Here is a 25,639-nt window from a genome sequence, read left to right as displayed (position 1 = left end):
TTGTATGGCACGCTTGCCTGTGAAGGGATTTCTTGCTTGGCACCTTTAACTGTGAAGGAGTTTCTTGTATGGCACGCTTGCCTGTGAAGGGATTTCTTGCTTGGCACCTTTACCTGTGAGGTAGTTTCTTGTATGGCACGCTTGCCTGAGAAGGGTTTTCTTGCTTGGCACCTTTACCCATTAGGGAGTTTCTTGTATGGCATGCTTGCCTGTGAAGGGATTTCTTGCTTGGCACCTTTACCTGTTAGGTAGTTTCTTGTATGGCACGCTTGCCTGTGAAGGGTTTTCTTGCTTGGCACCTTTACCTGTGAGGGAGTTTCTTGTATGGCACGCTTGCCTCTGAACAGATTTCTTGCTTGGCACCTTTATCTGTGAGGAAGTTTCTTGTATGGCACGATTGCCTGTGAAGGGATTTCTTGCTTGGCACCTTTGCCTGTGAGGGAGTTTATTTCTTGGCACACTTACCTGTGAAGGGATTTCTTGCTTGCCACCTTTACCTGTGAGGGAGTTTCTTGTATGGCACGCTTGCCTGTGAGGGAGTTTCTTGTATGGCACGTTTGCCTGTGAGGGAGTTTCTTGTATGGCACGCTTGCCTGTGAAGGGATTTCTTGATTGGCACCTTTACCTGTGAGGGAGTTTCTTGTATGGCATGCTTGCCTTTGAAGGCATTTATTGCTTGCCACCTTTACCTGTGAGGGATTTTCTTGTATGGCAAGCTTGACTGTGAAGGGATTTTTTGGTTGGCACCTTTACCTGTGAGGGAGTTTCTTGTATGTCACGCTTCCCTGTGAAGGGATTTCTTGCTTGGCACCTTTACCTGTAAGGGAGTTTCTTGTATAGCACGCTTGACTGTGAAGGGATTTCTTGGTTGGCACCTTTACCTTTGAGGGAGTTTCTTATATGGCACGCTTGCCTCTGAAGGGATTTCTTGCTTGGCACCTTTACCTGTGAGGGAGTTTCTTGTATGGCACGCTTGCCTGTGAAGGGATTTCCTGCTTGGCACCTTTACCTGTGAGGGAGTTTCTTGTATGGCCCGCTTGCCTGTGAAGGGATTTCTTGCTTGGCACCTTTACCTGTGAGGTAGTTTCTTGTATGGCACGCTTGCCTGTGAAGGGTTTTCTTGCTTGGCACCTTTACCTGTTAGGTAGTTTCTTGTATGGCACGCTTGCCTGTGAAGGGCTTTCTTGTATGGCACGTTTGTCTGTGAGGGAGATTCTTGTATGGCACGCTTGCCTGTGAAGGGATTTCTTGCTTGGCACCTTTACCTGTGAGGTAGTTTCTTGTATGGCATGCTTGCCTGTGAAGGTATTTCTTGCTAGGCATCTTTGCCTGTGAGGGAGTTTCTTTCCTGGCACACTTACCTGGAAAGGGATTTCTTGCTTGCCACCTTTACCTGTGAGGGAGTTTCTTGTATGGCACGCTTGCCTGTGAGGGAGTTTCTTGTATGGCACCTTTACCTGTGAGGGAGTTTCTTGTATGGCACGCTTGCCTGTGAAGGGATTTCTTGCTTGGCGCCTTTACCTGTGAGGGAGTTTCTTGTATGGCACACTTACCTGTGAAGGGATTTCTTCCTTGGCACCTTTACCTGTGAGGGAGTTTCAGTATGGCACGCTTGCCTGTGAAGGGATTTCTTGCATGGCACCTTTACATGTGAGGGCGTTTCTTGTATGGCACGCTTGCCTGTGAAGGGATTTCTTGCTTGCCACCTTTACCTGTGAGGGAGTTTCTTGTATGTCAACGCTTGCCTGTGAAGGAATTTCTTGCTTGCCACCTTTACCCGTGAGGGAGTTTCTTGTATGGCACGCTTGCCTGTGAAGGGATTTCTCTCTTAGCACCGTTCCCTGTGAGGGAGTTTCTTGTATGGCACGCTTCCTGTGAAGGGATTTCTTTCTTGGCACTTTTACCTGTGAGGGAGTTTCTTGTATGGCACACTTACCTGTGAAGGGATTTCTTGCTTGGCACCTTTACCTGTGAGGGAGTTTCAGTATGGCACGCTTGCCTGTGAAGGGATTTCTTGCATGGCACCTTTACATGTGACAGAGGTTCTTATAGGGCATGCTTGCCTGTGAGGGAATTCCTTGTTTTCCACCTTTATTCCTCGTTGTGCACCTTTATCTGTGAGAGATTTTCTTGTATGGCAAGCTTGACTGTGAAGGGATTTCTTGGTTGGCACCTTTACCTGTGAGGGAGTTTCTTGTATGTCATGCTTCCCTGTGAAGGGATTTCTTGCTTGGCACCTTTACCTGTAAGGGAGTTTCTTGTTTAGCACGCTTGACTGTGAAGGGATTTCTTGGTTGGCACCTTTACCTGTGAGGGAGTTTCTTATATGGCACGCTTGCCTCTGAAGGGATTTCTTGCTTGGCACCTTTACCTGTGAGGGAGTTTCTTGTATGGCACGCTTGCCTGTGAAGGGATTTCTTGCTTGGCACCTTTAACTGTGAAGGAGTTTCTTGTATGGCACGCTTGCTTGTGAAGGGATTTCTTGCTTGGCACCTTTACCTGTGAGGGAGTTTCTTGTATGGCACGCTTGCCTGTGAAGGGTTTTCTTGCTTGGCACCTTTATCTGTTAGGGAGTTTCTTGTATGCCATGTTTGCCTGTGAAGGGATTTCTTGCTTGGCACCTTTACCTGTGAGGATTTTCTTGTATGGCACGCTTGCCTCTGAAGGGATTTCTTGCTTGGCACCTTTACCTGTGAGGGAGTTTCTTGTATGGCACGCTTGCCTGTGAAGGGATTTCTTGCTTGGGACCTTTGCCTGTGAGGGAGTTTCTTTCTTGGCACACTTACCTGTGAAGGGATTTCTTGCTTGCCACCTTTACCTGTCAGGGAGTTTCTTGTATGGCACGCTTGCCTGTGAGGGGGTTTCTTGTATGGCACGTTTGCCTGTGAGGGAGTTTCTTGTATGGCACGCTTGCCTGTGAAGGGATTTCTTGATTGGCACCTTTACCTGTGAGGGAGTTTCTTGTATGGCATGCTTGCCTTTGAAGGGATTTATTCCTTGGCACCTTTACCTGTGAGGGATTTTCTTGTATGGCAAGCTTGACTGTGAAGGGATTTCTTGGTTGGCACCTTTACCTGTGAGGGAGTTTCTTTTATGGCACGCTTGCCTGTGAAGGGATTTCTTGCTTGGCACCTTTACCTGTAAGGGAGTTTCTTGTATAGCACGCTTGACTGTGAAGGGATTTCTTGCTTGGCACCTTTACCTGTGAGGGAGTTTCAGTATGGCACGCTTGCCTGTGAAGGGATTTCTTGCATGGCACCTTTACATGTGACAGAGGTTCTTATAGGGCATGCTTGCCTGTGAGGGAATTCCTTGTTTTCCACCTTTATTCCTCGTTGTGCACCTTTATCTGTGAGAGATTTTCTTGTATGGCAAGCTTGACTGTGAAGGGATTTCTTGGTTGGCACCTTTACCTGTGAGGGAGTTTCTTGTATGTCATGCTTCCCTGTGAAGGGATTTCTTGCTTGGCACCTTTACCTGTAAGGGAGTTTCTTGTTTAGCACGCTTGACTGTGAAGGGATTTCTTGGTTGGCACCTTTACCTGTGAGGGAGTTTCTTATATGGCACGCTTGCCTCTGAAGGGATTTCTTGCTTGGCACCTTTACCTGTGAGGGAGTTTCTTGTATGGCACGCTTGCCTGTGAAGGGATTTCTTGCTTGGCACCTTTAACTGTGAAGGAGTTTCTTGTATGGCACGCTTGCTTGTGAAGGGATTTCTTGCTTGGCACCTTTACCTGTGAGGGAGTTTCTTGTATGGCACGCTTGCCTGTGAAGGGTTTTCTTGCTTGGCACCTTTATCTGTTAGGGAGTTTCTTGTATGCCATGTTTGCCTGTGAAGGGATTTCTTGCTTGGCACCTTTACCTGTGAGGGAGTTTCTTGTATGGCACGCTTGCCTCTGAAGGGATTTCTTGCTTGGCACCTTTACCTGTGAGGGAGTTTCTTGTATGGCACGCTTGCCTGTGAAGGGATTTCTTGCTTGGCACCTTTGCCTGTGAGGGAGTTTCTTTCTTGGCACACTTACCTGTGAAGGGATTTCTTGCTTGCCACCTTTACCTGTCAGGGAGTTTCTTGTATGGCACGCTTGCCTGTGAGGGGGTTTCTTGTATGGCACGTTTGCCTGTGAGGGAGTTTCTTGTATGGCATGCTTGCCTTTGAAGGGATTTATTCCTTGGCACCTTTACCTGTGAGGGATTTTCTTGTATGGCAAGCTTGACTGTGAAGGGATTTCTTGCTTGGCACCTTTACCTGTAAGGGAGTTTCTTTTATGGCACGCTTGCCTGTGAAGGGATTTCTTGCTTGGCACCTTTACCTGTAAGGGAGTTTCTTGTATAGCACGCTTGACTGTGAAGGGATTTCTTGGTTGGCACCTTTACCTGTGAGGGAGTTTCTTATATGGCACGCTTGCCTCTGAAGGGATTTCTTGCTTGGCACCTTTACCTGTGAGGGAGTTTCTTGTATGGCACGCTTGCCTGTGAAGGGATTTCTTGCTTGGCACCTTTACCTGTGAGGGAGTTTCTTGTATGGCATGCTTGCCTTTGAAGGGATTTATTGCTTTGCACCTTTACCTGTGAGGGAGTTTCAGTATGGCACGCTTGCCTGTGAAGGGATTTCTTGCTTGGCACCTTTACATGTGAGGGCGTTTCTTGTATGGCAAGCTTGCCTGTGAAGGTATTTCTTGCTTGGCACCTTTGCCTGTGAGGGAGTTTCTTTCTTGGCACACTTACCTGTGAAGGGATTTCTTGCTTGCCACCTTTACCTGTGAGGGAGTTTCTTGTATGTCAACGCTTGCCTGTGAAGGGATTTCTTGCTTGGCACCTTTACCTGTGAGGGAGTTTCTTGTATGGCACGCTTGCCTGTGAAGGGATTTCTTGCTTGGCACCTTTGCCTGTGAGGGAGTTTCTTTCTTGGCACACTTACCTGTGAAGGGATTTCTTGCTTGCCACCTTTACCTGTCAGGGAGTTTCTTGTATGGCACGCTTGCCTGTGAGGGGGTTTCTTGTATGGCACGTTTGCCTGTGAGGGAGTTTCTTGTATGGCACGCTTGCCTGTGAAGGGATTTCTTGATTGGCACGTTTACCTGTGAGGGAGTTTCTTGTATGGCATGCTTGCCTTTGAAGGGATTTATTCCTTGGCACCTTTACCTGTGAGGGATTTTCTTGTATGGCAAGCTTGACTGTGAAGGGATTTCTTGCTTGGCACCTTTACCTGTAAGGGAGTTTCTTTTATGGCACGCTTGCCTGTGAAGGGATTTCTTGCTTGGCACCTTTACCTGTAAGGGAGTTTCTTGTATAGCACGCTTGACTGTGAAGGGATTTCTTGGTTGGCACCTTTACCTGTGAGGGAGTTTCTTATATGGCACGCTTGCCTCTGAAGGGATTTCTTGCTTGGCACCTTTATCTGTGAGGGAGTTTCTTGTATGGCACGCTTGCCTGTGAAGGGATTTCTTGCTTGGCACCTTTACCTGTGAGGGAGTTTCTTGTATGGCATGCTTGCCTTTGAAGGGATTTATTGCTTTGCACCTTTACCTGTGAGGGAGTTTCAGTATGGCACGCTTGCCTGTGAAGGGATTTCTTGCTTGGCACCTTTACATGTGAGGGCGTTTCTTGTATGGCAAGCTTGCCTGTGAAGGTATTTCTTGCTTGGCACCTTTGCCTGTGAGGGAGTTTCTTTCTTGGCACACTTACCTGTGAAGGGATTTCTTGCTTGCCACCTTTACCTGTGAGGGAGTTTCTTCTATGTCAACGCTTGCCTGTGAAGGGATTTCTTGCTTGGCACCATTACCCGTGAGGGAGTTTCTTGTATGGCACGCTTGCCTGTGAAGGGATTTCTTGCTTGGCACCTTTCCCTGTGAGGGTGTTTCTTGTATGGCACGCTTCCTGTGAAGGGATTTCTTGCTTGGCACCTTTACCTGTGAGGGAGTTTCAGTATGGCACGCTTGCCTGTGAAGGGATTTCTTGCATGGCACCTTTACATGTGACAGAGGTTCTTATAGGGCATGCTTGCCTGTGAGGGAATTCCTTGTTTTCCACCTTTATTCCTCGTTGTGCACCTTTACCTGTGGGGGAGTTTCTTGTATGGCACGTTTGCCTGTTAAGGGATTTCTTGCTTGGCACCTTTACCTGTGAGGGAGTTTCTTGTATGGCATGCTTGCCTTTGAAGGGATTTATTGCTTGGCACCTTTACCTGTGAGAGATTTTCTTGTATGGCAAGCTTGACTGTGAAGGGATTTCTTGGTTGGCACCTTTACCTGTGAGGGAGTTTCTTGTATGTCATGCTTCCCCGTGAAGGGACTTCTTGCTTGGCACCTTTACCTGTAAGGGAGTTTCTTGTTTAGCACGCTTGACTGTGAAGGGATTTCTTGGTTGGCACCTTTACCTGTGAGGGAGTTTCTTATATGGCACGCTTGCCTCTGAAGGGATTTCTTGCTTGGCACCTTTACCTGTGAGGGAGTTTCTTGTATGGCACACTTGCCTGTGAAGGGATTTCTTGCTTGGCATCTTTAACTGTGAAGGAGTTTCTTGTATGGCACGCTTGCCTGTGAAGGGATTTCTTGCTTGGCACCTTTACCTGTGAGGTAGTTTCTTGTATGGCACGCTTGCCTGTGAAGGGTTTTCTTGCTTGGCACCTTTACCTGTTAGGGAGTTTCTTGTATGCCATGCTTGCCTGTGAAGGGATTTCTTGCTTGGCACCTTTACCTGTTAGGTAGTTTCTTGTATGGCACGCTTGCCTGTGAAGGGTTTTCTTGCTTGGCACCTTTACCTGTGAGGGAGTTTCTTGTATGGCACGCTTGCCACTGAAGGGATTTCTTGCTTGGTACCTTTACCTGTGTGGGAGTTTCTTGTATGGCACGCTTGCCTGTGAAGGGATTTCTTGCTTTGCACCTTTGCCTGTGAGGGAGTTTCTTTCTTGGCACACTTACCTGTGAAGGGATTTCTTGCTTGCCACCTTTACCTGTCAGGGAGTTTCTTGTATGGCACGCTTGCCTGTGATGGAGTTTCTTGTATGGCACGTTTGCCTGTGAGGGAGTTTCTTGTATGGCACGCTTGCCTGTGAAGGGATTTCTTGATTGGCACCTTTACCTGTGAGGGAGTTTCTTGTATGGCATGCTTGCCTTTGAAGGGATTTATTGCTTGGCACCTTTACCTGTGAGGGATTTTCTTGTATGGCAAGCTTGACTGTGAAGGGATTTCTTGGTTGGCACCTTTACCTGTGAGGGAGTTTCTTGTATGTCACGCTTCCCTGTGAAGGGATTTCTTGCTTGCCACCTTTACCTGTAAGGGAGTTTCTTGTATAGCACGCTTGACTGTGAAGGGATTTCTTGGTTGGCACCTTTACCTGTGAGGGAGTTTCTTATATGGCACGCTTGCCTCTGAAGGGATTTCTTGCTTGGAACCTTTACCTGTGAGGGAGTTTTTTGTATGGCACGCTTGCCTGTGAAGGGATTTCTTGCTTGGCACCTTTACCTGTGAGGGAGTTTCTTGTATGGCACGCTTGCCTGTGAAGGGATTTATTGCTTGGCACCTTTACCTGTGAGGGAGTTTCTTGTATGCACGCTTGCCTGTGAAGGGATTTCTTGCTTGGCACCTTTACCTGTAAGGGAGTTTCTTGTATAGCACGCTTGACTGTGAAGGGATTTCTTGGTTGGCACCTTTACCTGTGAGGGAGTTTCTTATATGGCACGCTTGCCTCTGAAGGGATTTCTTGCTTGGCAGCTTTACCTGTGAGGGAGTTTCTTGTATGGCACACTTGCCGTTGAAGGGATTTCTTGCTTGGCACCTTTACCTGTGAGGGAGTTTCTTGTATGGCATGCTTGCCTTTGAAGGGATTTATTGCTTGGCACCTTTACCTGTGAGGGAGTTTCAGTATGGCACGCTTGCCTGTGAAGGGATTTCTTGCATGGCACCTTTGCCTGTGAGGGAGTTTCTTTCTTGGCACACTTACCTGTGAAGGGATTTCTTGCTTGCCACCTTTACCTGTGAGGGAGTTTCTTGTATGTCAACGCTTGCCTGTGAAGGGATTTCTTGCTTGGCACCTTTACCCGTGAGGGAGTTTCTTGTATGGCATGCTTGCCTGTGAAGGGATTTCTTGCTTGGCACCTTTACCTGTGAGGGAGTTTCAGTATGGCACGCTTGCCTGTGAAGGGATTTCTTGCATGGCACCTTTACATGTGACAGAGGTTCTTATAGGGCATGCTTGCCTGTGAGGGAATTCCTTGTTTTCCACCTTTATTCATCGTTGTGCACCTTTACCTGTGGGGGAGTTTCTTGTATGGCACGTTTTCCTGTTAAGGGATTTCTTGCTTGGCACCTTTACCTGTGAGGGAGTTTCTTGTATGGCATGCTTGCCTTTGAAGGGATTTATTGCTTGGCACCTTTACCTGTGAGAGATTTTCTTGTATGGCAAGCTTGACTGTGAAGGGATTTCTTGGTTGGCACCTTTACCTGTGAGGGAGTTTCTTGTATGTCATCCTTCCCTGTGAAGGGATTTCTTGCTTGGCACCTTTACCTGTAAGGGAGTTTCTTGTTTAGCACGCTTGACTGTGAAGGGATTTCTTGCTTGGCACCTTTACCTGTGAGGGAGTTTCTGATATGGCACGCTTGCCTCTGAAGGGATTTCTTGCTTGGCACCTTTACCTGTGAGGGAGTTTCTTGTATGGCACACTTGCCTGTGAAGGGATTTCTTGCTTGGCACCTTTAACTGTGAAGGAGTTTCTTGTATGGCACGCTTGCCTGTGAAGGGATTTCTTGCTTGGCACCTTTACCTGTGAGGTAGTTTCTTGTATGGCATGCTTGCCTGTGAAGGGTTTTCTTGCTTGGCACCTTTACCTGTTAGGGAGTTTCTTGTATGCCATGCTTGCCTGTGAAGGGATTTCTTGCTTGACCCTTTACCTGTTAGGTAGTATCTTGTATGGCACGCTTGCCTGTGAAGGGTTTTCTTGCTTGGCACCTTTACCTGTGAGGGAGTTTCTTGTATGGCACGATTGCCTCTGAAGGGGTTTCTTGCTTGGCACCTTTACCTGTTAGGGAGTTTCTTGTATGGCACGCTTGCCTGTGAAGGGATTTCTTGCTTGGCACCTTTGCCTGTGAGGGAGTTTCTTTCTTGGCAAACTTACCTGTGAAGGGATTTATTGCTTGCCACCTTTACCTGTCAGGGAGTTTCTTGTATGGCACGCTTGCCTGTGAGGGAGTTTCTTGTATGGCATGTTTGCCTGTGAGGGGGTTTCTTGTATGGCACGCTTGCCTGTGAAGGGATTTCTTGATTGGCACCTTTACCTGTGAGGGAGTTTCTTGTATGGCATGCTTGCCTTTGAAGGGATTTATTGCTTGGCACCTTTACCTGTGAGGAATTTTCTTGTATGGCAAGCTTGACTGTGAAGGGATTTCTTGGTTGGCACCTTTAACTGTGAGGGAGTTTCTTGTATGTCACGCTTCCCTATGAAGGGATTTCTTGCTTGGCACCTTTACCTGTAAGGGAGTTTCTTGTATAGCACGCTTGACTGTGAAGGGATTTCTTGGTTGGCACCTTTACCTGTGAGGGAGTTTCTTATATGGCACGCTTGCCTCTGAAGGGATTTCTTGCTTGGCACCTTTACCTGTGAGGGAGTTTCTTGTATGGCACGCTTGCCTGTGAAGGGATTTCTTGCTTGGCACCTTTACCTGTAAGGGAGTTTCTTGTATGGCACGCTTGCCTGTGAAGGGATTTATTGCTTGGCACCTTTACCTGTGAGGTAGTTTCTTGTATGGCACGCTTGCCTGTGAAGGGTTTTCTTGCTTGGCACCTTTATCTGTGAGGGAGTTTCTTGTATGGCACGCTTGCCTGTGAAGGGAATTCTTGCCTGGCACCTTTACCTGTTAGGTAGTTTCTTGTATGGCACGCTTGCCTGTGAAGGGTTTTCTTGATTGGCACCTTTACCTGTGAGGGAGTTTCTTGTATGGCACGCTTGCCTCTGAAGGGATTTCTTGCTTGGCACCTTTACCTGTGAGGGAGTTTTTGTATGGCACGCTTGCCTGTGAAGGGATTTCTTGCTTGGCACCTTTGCCTGTGAGGGAGTTTCTTTCTTGGCACACTTACCTGGAAAGGGATTTCTTGCTTGCCACCTTTACCTGTGAGGGAGTTTCTTGTATGGCACGCTTGCCTGTCAGGGAGTTCCTTGTATGGCACGTTTGTTTGTGGGGGAGTTTCTTGTATGGCACGCTTGCCTGTGAAGGGATTTCTTGATTGGCACCTTTGCCTGTGAGGGAGTTTCTTTCTTGGCACACTTACCTGTGAAGGGATTTCTTGCTTGCCACCTTTACCTGTGAGGGAGTTTCTTGTATGGCACGCTTGCCTGTGAGGGAGTTCCTTGTATGGCACGTTTGTTTGTGGGGGAGTTTCTTGTATGGCACGCTTGCCTTTGAAGGGATTTATTGCTTGGCACCTTTACCTGTGAGGGATTTTCTTGTATGGCAAGCTTGACTGTGAAGGGATTTCTTGGTTGGCACCTTTACCTGTGAGGGAGTTTCTTGTATGTCACGCTTCCCTGTGAAGGGATTTCTTGCTTGCCACCTTTACCTGTAAGGGAGTTTCTTGTATAGCACGCTTGACTGTGAAGGGATTTCTTGGTTGGCACCTTTACCTGTGAGGGAGTTTCTTATATGGCACGCTTGCCTCTGAAGGGATTTCTTGCTTGGCACCTTTACATGTGAGGGAGTTTCTTGTATGTCAACGCTTGCCTGTGAAGGGATTTCTTGCTTGGCACCTTTGCCTGTGAGGGAGTTTCTTTCTTGGCACACTTACCTGTGAAGGGATTTCTTGCTTGCCACCTTTACCTGTGAGGGAGTTTCTTGTATGTCAACGCTTGCCTGTGAAGGGATTTCTTGCTTGGCACCATTACCCGTGAGGGAGTTTCTTGTATGGCACGCTTGCCTGTGAAGGGATTTCTTGCTTGGCACCTTTCCCTGTGAGGGTGTTTCTTGTATGGCACGCTTCCTGTGAAGGGATTTCTTGCTTGGCACCTTTACCTGTGAGGGAGTTTCAGTATGGCACGCTTGCCTGTGAAGGGATTTCTTGCATGGCACCTTTACATGTGACAGAGGTTCTTATAGGGCATGCTTGCCTGTGAGGGAATTCCTTGTTTTCCACCTTTATTCCTCGTTGTGCACCTTTACCTGTGAGGGAGTTTCTTGTATGGCACGTTTGCCTGTTAAGGGATTTCTTGCTTGGCACCTTTACCTGTGAGGGAGTTTCTTGTATGGCATGCTTGCCTTTGAAGGGATTTATTGCTTGGCACCTTTACCTGTGAGAGATTTTCTTGTATGGCAAGCTTGACTGTGAAGGGATTTCTTGGTTGGCACCTTTACCTGTGAGGGAGTTTCTTGTATGTCATGCTTCCCCGTGAAGGGACTTCTTGCTTGGCACCTTTACCTGTAAGGGAGTTTCTTGTTTAGCACGCTTGACTGTGAAGGGATTTCTTGGTTGGCACCTTTACCTGTGAGGGAGTTTCTTATATGGCACGCTTGCCTCTGAAGGGATTTCTTGCTTGGCACCTTTACCTGTGAGGGAGTTTCTTGTATGGCACGCTTGCCTGTGAAGGGATTTCTTGCTTGGCATCTTTAACTGTGAAGGAGTTTCTTGTATGGCACGCTTGCCTGTGAAGGGATTTCTTGCTTGGCACCTTTACCTGTGAGGTAGTTTCTTGTATGGCACGCTTTCCTGTGAAGGGTTTTCTTGCTTGGCACCTTTACCTGTTAGGGAGTTTCTTGTATGCCATGCTTGCCTGTGAAGGGATTTCTTGCTTGGCACCTTTACCTGTTAGGTAGTTTCTTGTATGGCACGCTTGCCTGTGAAGGGTTTTCTTGCTTGGCACCTTTACCTGTGAGGGAGTTTCTTGTATGGCACGCTTGCCACTGAAGGGATTTCTTGCTTGGTACCTTTACCTGTGTGGGAGTTTCTTGTATGGCACGCTTGCCTGTGAAGGGATTTCTTGCTTTGCACCTTTGCCTGTGAGGGAGTTTCTTTCTTGGCACACTTACCTGTGAAGGGATTTCTTGCTTGCCACCTTTACCTGTCAGGGAGTTTCTTGTATGGCACGCTTGCCTGTGATGGAGTTTCTTGTATGGCACGTTTGCCTGTGAGGGAGTTTCTTGTATGGCACGCTTGCCTGTGAAGGGATTTCTTGATTGGCACCTTTACCTGTGAGGGAGTTTCTTGTATGGCATGCTTGCCTTTGAAGGGATTTATTGCTTGGCACCTTTACCTGTGAGGGATTTTCTTGTATGGCAAGCTTGACTGTGAAGGGATTTCTTGGTTGGCACCTTTACCTGTGAGGGAGTTTCTTGTATGTCACGCTTCCCTGTGAAGGGATTTCTTGCTTGCCACCTTTACCTGTAAGGGAGTTTCTTGTATAGCACGCTTGACTGTGAAGGGATTTCTTGGTTGGCACCTTTACCTGTGAGGGAGTTTCTTATATGGCACGCTTGCCTCTGAAGGGATTTCTTGCTTGGCACCTTTACCTGTGAGGGAGTTTCTTGTATGGCACGCTTGCCTGTGAAGGGATTTCTTGCTTGGCACCTTTACCTGTGAGGGAGTTTCTTGTATGGCACGCTTGCCTGTGAAGGGTTTTCTTGCTTGGCACCTTTATCTGTTAGGGAGTTTCTTGTATGCCATGTTTGCCTGTGAAGGGATTTCTTGCTTGGCACCTTTACCTGTGAGGGAGTTTCTTGTATGCACGCTTGCCTGTGAAGGGATTTCTTGCTTGGCACCTTTACCTGTAAGGGAGTTTCTTGTATAGCACGCTTGACTGTGAAGGGATTTCTTGGTTGGCACCTTTACCTGTGAGGGAGTTTCTTATATGGCATGCTTGCCTTTGAAGGGATTTCTTGCTTGGCACCTTTACCTGTGAGGGAGTTTCTTGTATGGCACGCTTGCCTGTGAAGGGATTTCTTGCTTGGCACCTTTGCCTGTGAGGGAGTTTCTTTCTTGGCACACTTACCTGTGAAGGGATTTCTTGCTTGCCACCTTTACCTGTGAGGGAGTTTCTTGTATGTCAACGCTTGCCTGTGAAGGGATTTCTTGCTTGGCACCTTTACCCGTGAGGGAGTTTCTTGTATGGCACGCTTGCCTGTGAAGGGATTTATTGCTTGGCACCTTTACCTGTGAGAGATTTTCTTGTATGGCAAGCTTGACTGTGAAGGGATTTCTTGGTTGGCACCTTTACCTGTGAGGGAGTTTCTTGTATGTCATCCTTCCCTGTGAAGGGATTTCTTGCTTGGCACCTTTACCTGTAAGGGAGTTTCTTGTATGCACGCTTGCCTGTGAAGGGATTTCTTGCATGGCACCTTTACATGTGACAGAGGTTCTTATAGGGCATGCTTGCCTGTGAGGGAATTCCTTGTTTTCCACCTTTATTCATCGTTGTGCACCTTTACCTGTGGGGGAGTTTCTTGTATGGCACGTTTGCCTGTTAAGGGATTTCTTGCTTGGCACCTTTACCTGTGAGGGAGTTTCTTGTATGGCACGCTTGCCTGTGAGGGAGTTTCTTGTATGGCACGTTTGCCTGTGAGGGAATTCCTTGTGAGGTGCGCTTACTTCTGAAGGGATTTCTTGTTTGGCACCTTTACCCGTGAGAGCATTTCTTTCTTGGCACATTTACTTGTGAGGGGATTTCTTGCTTGGGATGATTTCCCGGTAGGTTATTGTGAGGTCATTTCATATTCTGGATACTCCAGTCTAGGGCCTTTTCTTGTTTAGAGCTAGTTCATGTAAGGCCATTTCCTGCACCTGCCACTTTCCTATGAGGTAATTTCCTTTGTGGCTTCTTCTCTTTGAAAGTATTTCCATGAATGACTTTATTCCTCTGACGAAATGTGCTGTTTTGTCACACTCATTTTTTGAATGCATTTCCCATCACGGCGTTTTGTTGTGTGATTGCCTCCAGTGCAAGTTGCTTCGTTGTGAGGTCATTTCCTCTCTGGGCGGCTACATTGTGAGGTCATTTCCTGTCTAGAGTGCTACATTGTGAGGTTACACCCTTTTTAGGGCATTACTCTCTGAGTAGTAGTCCTTTCCAGCTGTCACATTCCCAAGGGACAATTCCCTGGTTAAAAGTCACAGTTATTCAGAAAATTTCCGATCACTGCGTTTTGTTGTGTGATTGCTTCTAGTGCAGGTCGCTTTGTGGTGAGGCCATTTCCTGTCTAGGGTGCTACATTGTGAGGTCATTTCCTTTCTAGAGTGCTACATTGTGAGGTAATTTCCTGGCTAGAGTGCTACATTCGAAGGTCCACCCTTTGCAGGGCATTACCCTCTGAGTAGCAGTCCTTTTCAGACGTCACAGTTCCAAGGGCCAATTCCCTGGTTAAGTCACTCTTTTATTAGATATTTTCATGTTTGGGAACGTTTCTGATAAGGTGATGTGCTATGCAGGCCTGACCCTGGTAATGCCTTAGTGAAAAAAGAAAAGAGTTTGAACAACGCTACAATATTTGAATGTATTGTGAAATAGAGCCAGGCTGTCCCTTGTACCAACGCTAACTCTCTCTGATGAATGTTGCAGGACCTTTCTAAAAGGGGTAGGAAGGTGACCCCTGCAAAGAGTTTATAGGCCTCAGCGGCACTGCCAAACTACATGTAGAAAGTCTACCCTTACTTACCAACCACCAAAAACACCCACGCACAAAAAAGTTATCAAAAAGGTTTACACAACATTTCTTTCCTAAAAAAGTTACAATTTGTGCAATGAGCCCTTTCTGTACTTCATTAATATGTTAGTCCATATACAGCATGTTTCCAAAAGCACAATTTCTCAAGGAGTGGTGTGTTCTTCACTAGCGGAACTCACTATTTCACATGGCCGACCAGTATCAGACCTTACTATGCTTATAGGCTTTCATCATGATCTCATGGCACCGTCATGGTCCCGGGCTCTCAGCCAAATCTCCTCCTTCTTGATAGGCATCTCCCATGTCTCATTAATTTCCTCCCTTCTCCTGCCACTCCTTATAGCATCTATCTGGCCCCTCTGCCACCTCCTTCCTCCTCTGCCGCTTTCTCTGGCACCCACCTCCTCCCCCGCTTTCGCCTCTATGCCACCTCCGCCTGCTGGCTCTGCCCACTCTCGGCCCTTCTACTGCCTGCGATGGGTGTGCCTCACTTCTGCACCCCACCCCGGAAGTCTTTCAAATGTGGCAACCTGCTCCATGTTGCTACTCCCAACTCTCGCTCTGTTGTCAAACATTCCTCTGACATCTGCCAACTCTTAGAAGACATTTCCTGGATGTCCTCGCTCTCACAGAGACATGGTTCACGGCCAGCGCTGTCACAGGTTTTGACACTCTCCTCCCTGAAGGCTACAATATACTCTCTGAGCCCAGAACCAACCGGCCCAGAGGTGGAGTGGTCCTGATCTATTCCGGAGCAGGTCCCTGCTTCAGTCATTGCTATGCGGGCCTACTCCTCCTTTGAATGCCTGGTCTGCAGGCTCTCTATCTCTCCTGGCCACTCTTTGACTGTGGCCTCCATCTACAGGCCACCTGGCCAGGTCACCCTCTTCCTCTAAGAATGGGCTGACCTCTACTCTTCTCTCCTTGCCTCGACCTCTCAACTTCTCCTCAGAGACCTCAACATCACCTAATCCCTCCTCTGGGCTCTTCTGCAACCTTTGCGACTCTCTCTCCCTTTCCATTCTACCCTCGGGTCTGACACACTCTGCTGGACACATCTTGGATGTTCTCATCTCCTCAGAAATCCCTCTCTCCAACCCTCTCACCAATCCTCTCTCTTGGACTGACCACTTTCTGCTCTCATCCCACCTGAAACATCTTGTCCTGTAGATAAAGTCTACCCCACCACTCTCACCTCCCTGCTCCGTCATTCGGCCCATGAAGCAAAAGTGTCAGTGAATGCCTTCGCCTCTACTTTCTCTGCTCCTCCTACTCCTGCGTCTGACTCGTACCCTGACACAGCCCTCTCTAACCTGCATCTCTTTTTCTCTAACACTCTGGACATCCTTGCCCCTGTCATAAGAATCCGCATGAAGCATACATCCAAGTGCATCTCTTGGTAAGACTCTGACCTCTCTGCCCTAAAACACGAGTGCAGGGTGCACGAGAGGAAGTGGAAGGCTTCAGGCATATCCTCCGACAAACTGGCTTGCCACCTGCTACAAAGGCAATACAGACTCTCTGTCCTCTCCAAGAAGAGGGTCCATATCCAAGCCTGCCTCTCTCTGCGGGCTCTAACAATGCGGCTGAAATCTGCAAGGAGCTGGCCAATCCTACTGCAGTCTCCACCTCTCCTTTTCCCTCCAAGGCCCTCTGTATGGCCCTGGCCTCTCATTCTTCCACTAAAATTCAGGCCCCACTTAGCTGCCTCTCCTCTTCCTTTTTCCTCCTTCCCTCTGACAACACCTGACAATGTCTCTAGACAGGTCCTATCTATGAAAGTGTCATCCATACAGGCGCTCCCCTTCTCCTCCAGAACCATCAAGGACCACCTTGCCACCCTCGTTCCAGCCTTGGCCGATTTCTGCAATCCCTCTTTTGCCACTGGATCTTTCCCCTCTATCCTCAAGCACTCCCTTGTGCACCCTCTCCTACAAAAGCCTTCTGCCGATACTCCATGTCCAGCAAACTATCGCCCGATTTCTATCACTCCTTTTCTGGGCAAACTCCTGGAAAAGCTGGCCATCTCCCAGTTTACCCTGCACACTGAATCTGTTGACTGCCTCCATGATCATCAGTCTGGCTTCAGAGCAGCTAGAGGCATGGAAACTGCTCTCCTGAACACCAGTGAACAACTGCTCTCCAACTTCGATTCCAGCTCTCACTCTCTCCTCATCCTTCCTGACCTTTCCTCTGCTTTTGAAATGGTCAATCATGCCACCCTGATTGACTGACTCCATATGAACCTGCAAATTGACGAGGGGTGTCCTAGGAGTCCCTCTGCCAGACATTAGTCATGGTTACGAGGGACTTACCCAGAGTCTTTAGCTCACTATCTTTCACAGAGAAGAAATATCCTAAACATATCAGTCTTTGTCTAGCATTTCAGTGCTGGACTGCCCCAGGGCAGGTCAAAGACTGATATGTTTGGGATATTTCTTCTCTGTGAATGATAGTGAGCTAAGGACTCTGGGTAAGTCTCTTGTAACCAGGACTAATGTCTGGCAGAGGGACTCCCAGGACCCCCCTTGTTAATTTGCATATTTATGTAACTTTGGGTCGCACCCTAAGTTACTAGGGGAATCCAGACGTGGACCCCTTGCTCACTATTCTTAGAGAGGCACAGCTCCTCCCTACTGATGAGGTCCACTGATGAGGTCCAACCAGACCGAAACAAGTGTCTGGGGTTTCTGTTGGTACTCTTGTTCAGAGGAGAATTGCCTAGCATTTCGGTGCTGGACTGCCCCAGGGCAGGACAAAGACTGATATGTTTGGGATATTTCTTCTCTGTGAAAGATAGTGAGCTAAAGACTCTGGGTACGTCTCTTGTAACCAGGACTAATGTCTGGCAGAGGGACTCCCAGGACCCCCCTTGTTAATTTCCATATGAACCTGGGCATCATGGTTCAGGCCCTGGCGTGGCTGACCTCCTTGCTCCTGGACCGTCCCTCACAGACCTAACTTGGGTCCTTTCTCTCCACCACCTCTCTCTCCACATGTTGTGTCCCCCAGGGCTCTAGCTCTCACCCTGGCTTTTCAATGTTTATCTGGCCCCTTTGGCCCACCTGATCTCTACCTACTCTCCTAACGTTCAGTGTTATGTAGAAGACACTCCACTATCTTTCAGGCTTCCCTGTGCCTCCGCTCCTCCCTCGCTCATTCCTGACTGTCTATCGGCAATTCGGGATTGGCGCGCCTCTAATGATCTTTGCCTTAATGCCAGTAAGATGGAGATCGTTCTCATTGGGACCCGTGCTCCTGCTTTACCTCTCTCACGCTGGCTGCCCTCCCTGGGCCCGCTTCCTTCGCCTTCCTTTGAGGCAAAAAGCCTTGGCGTCATCTTCGACTCCAATCTTTCCTTCTCTCCTCACATTGTAGACCTTGCCAAAAAGACCCACTACCAGCTACACCTCCTCAAAGGGACATTTCCCTTTCTCACTTTCCCCCAGCAGCTCACTGTCTCTAGAGCCCTTGTTCTCTCGAGGCTGGACTACTGCAACAGCTTCTTTCTCAATCTGCCTTCCTCTACTCTCCACCACCCATAGCAACCCATCTAGAACAGGACTGCACAACTTATCATTGGCCTCAAGCCCAGGGACTGTATCTCTCCAGCCTTGAAATCTCTCCACTGGCTCCCCTTGGCTGCAAGGATCAAGTTCAAGAGCCTCTGCTTCGTCCACAAGGCTTTCTGAGGCCGGGACCTGCACTATATCCAACTCTCCCTTCCGAAATACTTTCCTTCTCAAGCCCTTCGCTCGACTACCTCCAACTCTCTGAGGGTCAGACGCTTCTCCAGGCAGAGAGTGGTGGGTACATCTCTGTCCTCTGCCGGAGCCTCTCTCTGGCACAGCCTCCTTGCCCCTCTCGGACTTGAGCCTGACCACCTGAAGTTCCGGAAGCAGCTCAAGACCCTCATTTTCTCCTCTGCCTTCTTTCTCTTGCTCCCTTGCTAACTTTCCTATCTGCTGTGCCGACTGGTTTTGCTTGGTTCCCTCAGAGTCTCACTGGAGACTATGCTCCTCCATGACCAGTCTTTCTTTGCACTGCTTCCTGGCCTATGCACATAGGGGCTGTAACTATAACCCCTACAGCACCACTGCCTCCTTGCACTTACCCAGAGCTGCACAGTCCGGGCTGCACTTACTCAGAGCTATGCTGCCTTGAATGCACTTCCCCCTTTCCTCTCGCTTGTATTTCCCCCCTCCCGATCCCGCTGCACTTCTCATTCTTGCACTTGCAAGCTCTGAATAACACAAGGCCTAGTAAGGTAGTTTGTCTGGTCCTCCCTCTGTTTTCCCTCCCTTGTCTTGTGGCACCGAGAAACACTTGTCTACAGGCATATTATAAATTCCATATCATATCGTATCTTTAATTCCTTTGGTAAGATAAACAATCAAAATGGCGTTTTAGGACTCCAGCATTTTGATTGTTTTTGATAAGATTGTCTTACAGTGCCACCTTTTTGTGTGTGAGAGTTTTTCATGATTAGTAACTAACGGTAGACCGTCTGGTCCTGGTTTGGTCGATACGCCTTTTAGCTGTCAACCTTAGCTAGGCGGCCCACCATTAACTGAACAGGGTTAGTTTTGATTCAAGAGCGAGACTAGACTTTTTTCTCACACCACATTAAGCTACTGTAACCACAATCACGCGACTTCCTGTTTCTGCTAATGCCTAACCAGGGTGAGTCCGGCACACAAAATGACCTTATCAGAAAGTTGCTCAAACATGAAACAATTTAATAATAGAGTGATCCAACCAGGAAACTGCCCACAGTTCAAGAACCAAGGTGGAAAGCAGTGGTTACTTTAGAACCCTCTGTATTGGTGTTACACACATGCCTGTGATGTCGCATCCATTTCCCTGAATGAACAGAACCTACCATGTGCATTCTGTGCTTGGATGAGGCGGGTGCTTTGGCGCTTCCTGCAGTCTCATTGTCCACCCTCTAACTTTTAGGGTCCCTTCAGGGGTGCTCTTAGCTCATGAACCCTCGTCCTTATTCTCACTGTCATGTTCTGACAAGTAACTTCTCCATCCCTGTAGTCCTGCAGACGTGAGATGCCGTTGGAGCCTTCTTCACTCACTCCCCTTTCTTCCTCCTCTCTGTCTGTCTGTTTGTGGTGTGTATGTGTGTTTCTCTCTCCCTCCTCCTTGTTCTCTCTGTCTCCTCCCGGCTGCCCCATCTCTTCCACCAGTAGCAGCCGTATTACTACACGGATGTGCTGACCGTGGGTTGTGCTGTCGGAGTGGGCTGCTGTTTTGGAACTCCACTTGGAGGCAAGTGTCTAACTTCTAACTTCTCCTCAGAAACCTTCTGCGTCTGTTTAACCTCAGGGGTCTCAGGGACCATTTGTTTGTGGTGTGGAGGCTTTGGAGCCAAGGTTGTGGCCTAGCACCCTGCACGAGGTGAAAAGGATTAGTTCTGAGACACCACTGTTACTTTTTTAGTCACTAATGTTGTGGAGTATGTTAAAGGGTCTGTTAGCTAGCAGGGTCAGGTCTGCGATTACTTGATAAACAAGCCTGGGCAAGGACTACTGGCCACCTCCCTCAGATGGAACCATTTTACACAAACACCCTAGAGAACCCACCATCACATTCCCAGGACACCAGTGGAGAGGCTGCCATCACATATACTGTCCTACCCAGGCATGCGAAGAGGCCCATCTCACGCAGGGATCCACCAATGCAACCTGCCCTGGCCCTGGAAACACCTCTATCTCACGCAGGGATCCACCAATGCAACCCGCCCTGGCCCTGGAAACACCTCTATCTCACACAGGGATCCACCAATGCAACCCGCCCTGGCCCTGGAAACACCTCTATCTCATGCAGGGATCCACCAATGCAACCCGCCCTGGCCCTGCAAACACCTCTATCTCACGCAGGGATCCACCAATGCAACCCACCCTGGCCCTGGAAACACCTCTATCTTACACAGGGATCCACCAATGCAACCCGCCCTGGCCCTGGAAACACCTCTATCTCACGCAGGGATCCACCAATGCAACCCGCCCTGGACCTGGAAAGACCTCTATCTCACACAGGGATCCACCAATGCAACCGGCCCTGGCAACACCTCTATCTCACGCAGGGATCCACCAATGCAACCCACCCTGGCCCTGGAAAGACCTCTATCTCACACAGGGATCCACCAATGCAACGCGCCCTGGCCCTGGAAACACCTCTATCTCTCGCAGGGATCCACCAATGCAACCGGCCCTGGCAACACCTCTATCTCACGCAGGGATCCACCAATGCAACCCGCCCTGGCCCTGGAAACACCTCTATCTCACACATGGATCCACCAATGCAACCCGCCCTGGCCCTGGAAACACCTCTATCTCACACAGGGATCCACCAATGCAACCCGCCCAGGCCATGGAAAGACCACCATCTTACACATTGACGCACACATGCAACCCAACCTGGATATAGAAATACCTGCATCTCACACTCTGACACACACATGCAACCCAACCTGGACCTGGAAAGACCTGCATCTCACACACTGACAAACACATGCAAGAAATGCAACTTGGACCTAGAAGGACCGCCATCTCACACACTGACACACACATGTAATGCAACCCGCACACGCCCTGGAAAGACCTACATTTCATACACTGATCCACCAAGGCAATCCAACATGGTCACGGAAACACCTCTATCTCACACACTGATCCAGCAATGCAATCCACCCAGGCCCTGGAAAGACCTCCATTTTACACACTGACACACACATGCAACCCAACCTGGACCTAGAAAGACCTGCATCTCACACACTAACACACACATGCAACCCAACCTGGACCCAGAAAGGCCTGCATCTCACACACTGACACACACATGCAATGCAACCTGGACCTAGAAAGACCTGCATCTCACACACTGACACACACATGCAACCCTGGACCTAGAAAGACCTGCATCTCACACACTGACACACACATGCAACCCAACCTGGACCTAGAAAGACCTGCATCTCACACACTGACACACACATGCAACCCAACCTGGACCCAGAAAGGCCTGCATCTCACACACTGACACACACATGCAATGCAACCTGGACCTAGAAAGACCTGCATCTCACACACTGACACACACATGCAACCCTGGACCTAGAAAGACCTGCATCTCACACACTGACACACACACGCAACCCAACCTGGACCTAGAAAGACCTGCATCTCACACTCTGACACACACATGCAGCCCAACCTGGACCTAGAAAGACCTGCATCTCACACTCTGACACACACATGCAATCCAACCTGGACCTAGAAAGACCTGCATCTCACACACTGACACACACATGCAATGCAACCTGGACCTAGAAAGACCTGCATCTCACACACTGACACACACATGCAACCCAACCTGGACCTAGAAAGACCTGCATCTCACACTCTGACACACACATGCAACCCAACCTGGACCTAGAAAGACCTGCATCTCACACTCTGACACACACATGCAATCCAACCTGGACCTAGAAAGACCTGCATCTCACACACTGACACACACATGCAACCCAACCTGGACCTAGAAAGACCTGCATTTCAAACAATGACACACACATGCAACGCAACCTGGACCTAGAAAGACCTGCATCTCACACACTGACACACACATGCAACCCAACCTGGACCTAGAAAGACCTGCATCTCACACACTGACACACACATGCAACGCAACTTGGACCTAGAAAGACCTGCATCTCACACGCTGACACACACATGCAGCCCAACCTGGACCTAGAAAGACCTGCATCTCACACACTGACACACACATGCAACCCAACCTGGACCTAGAAAGACCTGCATCTCACACACTGACACACACATGCAATCCAACATTATCTCTAAAAGGCCTCCATCTCACACACTGATCCACCAATGCAACCCGCCCAGGCCATGGAAAGACCTCCATTTTACGCACTGACAAACACATGCAAGCAATGCAACTTTGACCTAGAAGGACTGCCATCTCACACACTTACAGACACATTTTAATGCAACCCGCACATGCACTGGAAACACCTCTATCTCACACACTGATCCAGCAATGCAATCCAACATGGTCACGGAAACACCTCTATCTCACACACTGATCCAGCAATGCAACCCAACCTGGACCCAGAGAGGCCTGCATCTCACTCACTGACACACACATGCAATGCAACCTGGACCTAGAAAGACCTGCATCTCATACACTGACACACACATGCAACCCTGGACCTAGAAAGACCTGCATCTCACACACTGACACACACACGCAACCCAACCTGGACCTAGAAAGACCTGCATCTCACACACTGACACACATATGCAACGCAACCTGGACCTAGAAAGACCTGCATCTCACACACTGACAAACACATGCAACCCAACCTGGACCGGGAAAGACCTGCATCTCACACGCTGACACACACATGCAATGCAACCTGGACCTAGAAAGACCTGCATCTCACACACCGACACACACATGCAACCCAACCTGGACCTAGAAAGACCTGCATCTCACACTCTGACACACACATGCAACCCAACCTGGACCTAGAAAGACCTGCATCTCACACTCTGACACACACATGCAACCCAACCTGGACCTAGAAAGACCTGCATCTCACACACTGACACACACATGCAACCCAACCTGGACCTAGAAAGACCTGCATTTCAAACAATGACACACACATGCAACGCAACCTGGACCTAGAAAGACATGCATCTCACACACTGACACACACATGCAACCCAACCTGGACTTGAAAGACCTGCATCTCACACACTGACACACACATGCAACGCAACTTGGACCTAGAAAGACCTGCATCTCACACGCTGACACACACATGCAGCCCAACCTGGACCTAGAAAGACCTGCATCTCACACACTGACACACACATGCAACCCAACCCGGACCTAGAAAGACCTGCATCTCACACACTGACACACACATGCAATGCAACCTGGACCTAGAAAGACCTGCATCTCACACACTGACACACACACGCAAATCATCCTGGACCTAGAAAGACCTGCATCTCACACACTGACACACACATGCAACGCAACCTGGACCTAGAAAGACCTGCATCTCACACGCTGACACACACATGCAATGCAACCTGGACCTAGAAAGAACTGCATCTCACACGCTGACACACACATGCAATGCAACCTGGACCTAGACAGACCTGCATCTCACACACTGACACACACATGCAACCCAACCTGGACCTAGAAAGACCTGCATCTCACACTCTGACACACACATGCAACCCAACCTGGACCTAGAAAGACCTGCATCTCACACTCTGACACACACATGCAATCCAACCTGGACCTAGAAAGACCTGCATCTCACACACTGACACACACATGCAACCCAACCTGGACCTAGAAAGACCTGCATTTCAAACAATGACACACACATGCAACGCAACCTGGACCTAGAAAGACCTGCATCTCACACACTGACACACACATGCAACCCAACCCGGACCTAGAAAGACCTGCATCTCACACACTGACACACACATGCAATGCAACCTGGACCTAGAAAGACCTGCATCTCACACACTGACACACACGCAAATCATCCTGGACCTAGAAAGACCTGCATCTCACACACTGACACACACATGCAACGCAATCTGGACCTAGAAAGACCTGCATCTCACACGCTGACACACACATGCAATGCAACCTGGACCTAGAAAGAACTGCATCTCACACGCTGACACACACATGCAATGCAACCTGGACCTAGACAGACCTGCATCTCACACACTGACACACACATGCAACCCAACCTGGACCTAGAAAGACCTGCATCTCACACTCTGACACACACATGCAATCCAACCTGGACCTAGAAAGACCTGCATCTCACACACTGACACACACATGCAACCCAACCTGGACCTAGAAAGACCTGCATTTCAAACAATGACACACACATGGAACGCAACCTGGACCTAGAAAGACCTGCATCTCACACACTGACACACACATGCAACCCAGCCTGGACCTAGAAAGACCTGCATCTCACACACTGACACACACATGCAACGCAACTTGGACCTAGAAAGACCTGCATCTCACACGCTGACACACACATGCAGCCCAACCTGGACCTAGAAAGACCTGCATCTCACACACTGACACACACATGCAACCCAACCTGGACCTAGAAAGACCTGCATCTCACACACGGACACACACATGCAATCCAACATTATCTCTAAAAGGCCTCCATCTCACACACTGATCCACCAATGCAACCCGCCCAGGCCATGGAAAGACCTCCATTTTACGCACTGACAAACACATGCAAGCAATGCAACTTTGACCTAGAAGGACTGCCATCTCACACACTTACAGACACATTTTAATGCAACCCGCACATGCCCTGGAAACACCTCTATCTCACACACTGATCCAGCAATGCAATCCAACATGGTCACGGAAACACCTCTATCTCACACACTGATACAGCAATGCAACCCAACCTGGACCCAGAGAGGCCTGCATCTCACTCACTGACACACACATGCAATGCAACCTGGACCTAGAAAGACCTGCATCTCACACACTGACACACACATGCAACCCTGGACCTAGAAAGACCTGCATCTCACACACTGACACACACACGCAACCCAACCTGGACCTAGAAAGACCTGCATCTCACACACTGACACACATATGCAATGCAACCTGGACCTAGAAAGACCTGCATCTCACACACTGACAAACACATGCAACCCAACCTGGACCGGGAAAGACCTGCATCTCACACGCTGACACACACATGCAATGCAACCTGGACCTAGAAAGACCTGCATCTCACACTCTGACACACACATGCAACCCAACCTGGACCTAGAAAGACCTGCATCTCACACTCTGACACACACATGCAACCCAACCTGGACCTAGAAAGACCTGCATCTCACACACTGACACACACATGCAACCCAACC

General features: G+C 48.9%; 1 protein-coding gene across 1 annotated transcript in view; it reads left to right on the top strand.

The window, feature by feature from the left end:
• The window catches only part of CLCN1 (chloride voltage-gated channel 1), a 1,282,884-nt gene that overhangs the window by 378,932 nt on the left and 878,313 nt on the right, over window positions 1–25,639 (top strand). Inside the window, exon 7 of the mRNA XM_069650302.1 lies at window positions 19,841–19,919. Within this exon, the coding sequence (XP_069506403.1) occupies window positions 19,841–19,919 (79 nt within the window). The remainder of the gene's footprint in view (window positions 1–19,840; window positions 19,920–25,639) is intronic.

Source organism: Ambystoma mexicanum, chromosome 3p (assembly GCF_040938575.1).
Source record: "Ambystoma mexicanum isolate Mex_15411 chromosome 3p, UKY_AmexF1_1, whole genome shotgun sequence".
Lineage (NCBI taxonomy): Eukaryota > Metazoa > Chordata > Amphibia > Caudata > Ambystomatidae > Ambystoma > Ambystoma mexicanum.
Note: the sequence above shows the minus strand (reverse complement) of the source record. Positions and strands in the feature narration are given on the sequence as shown.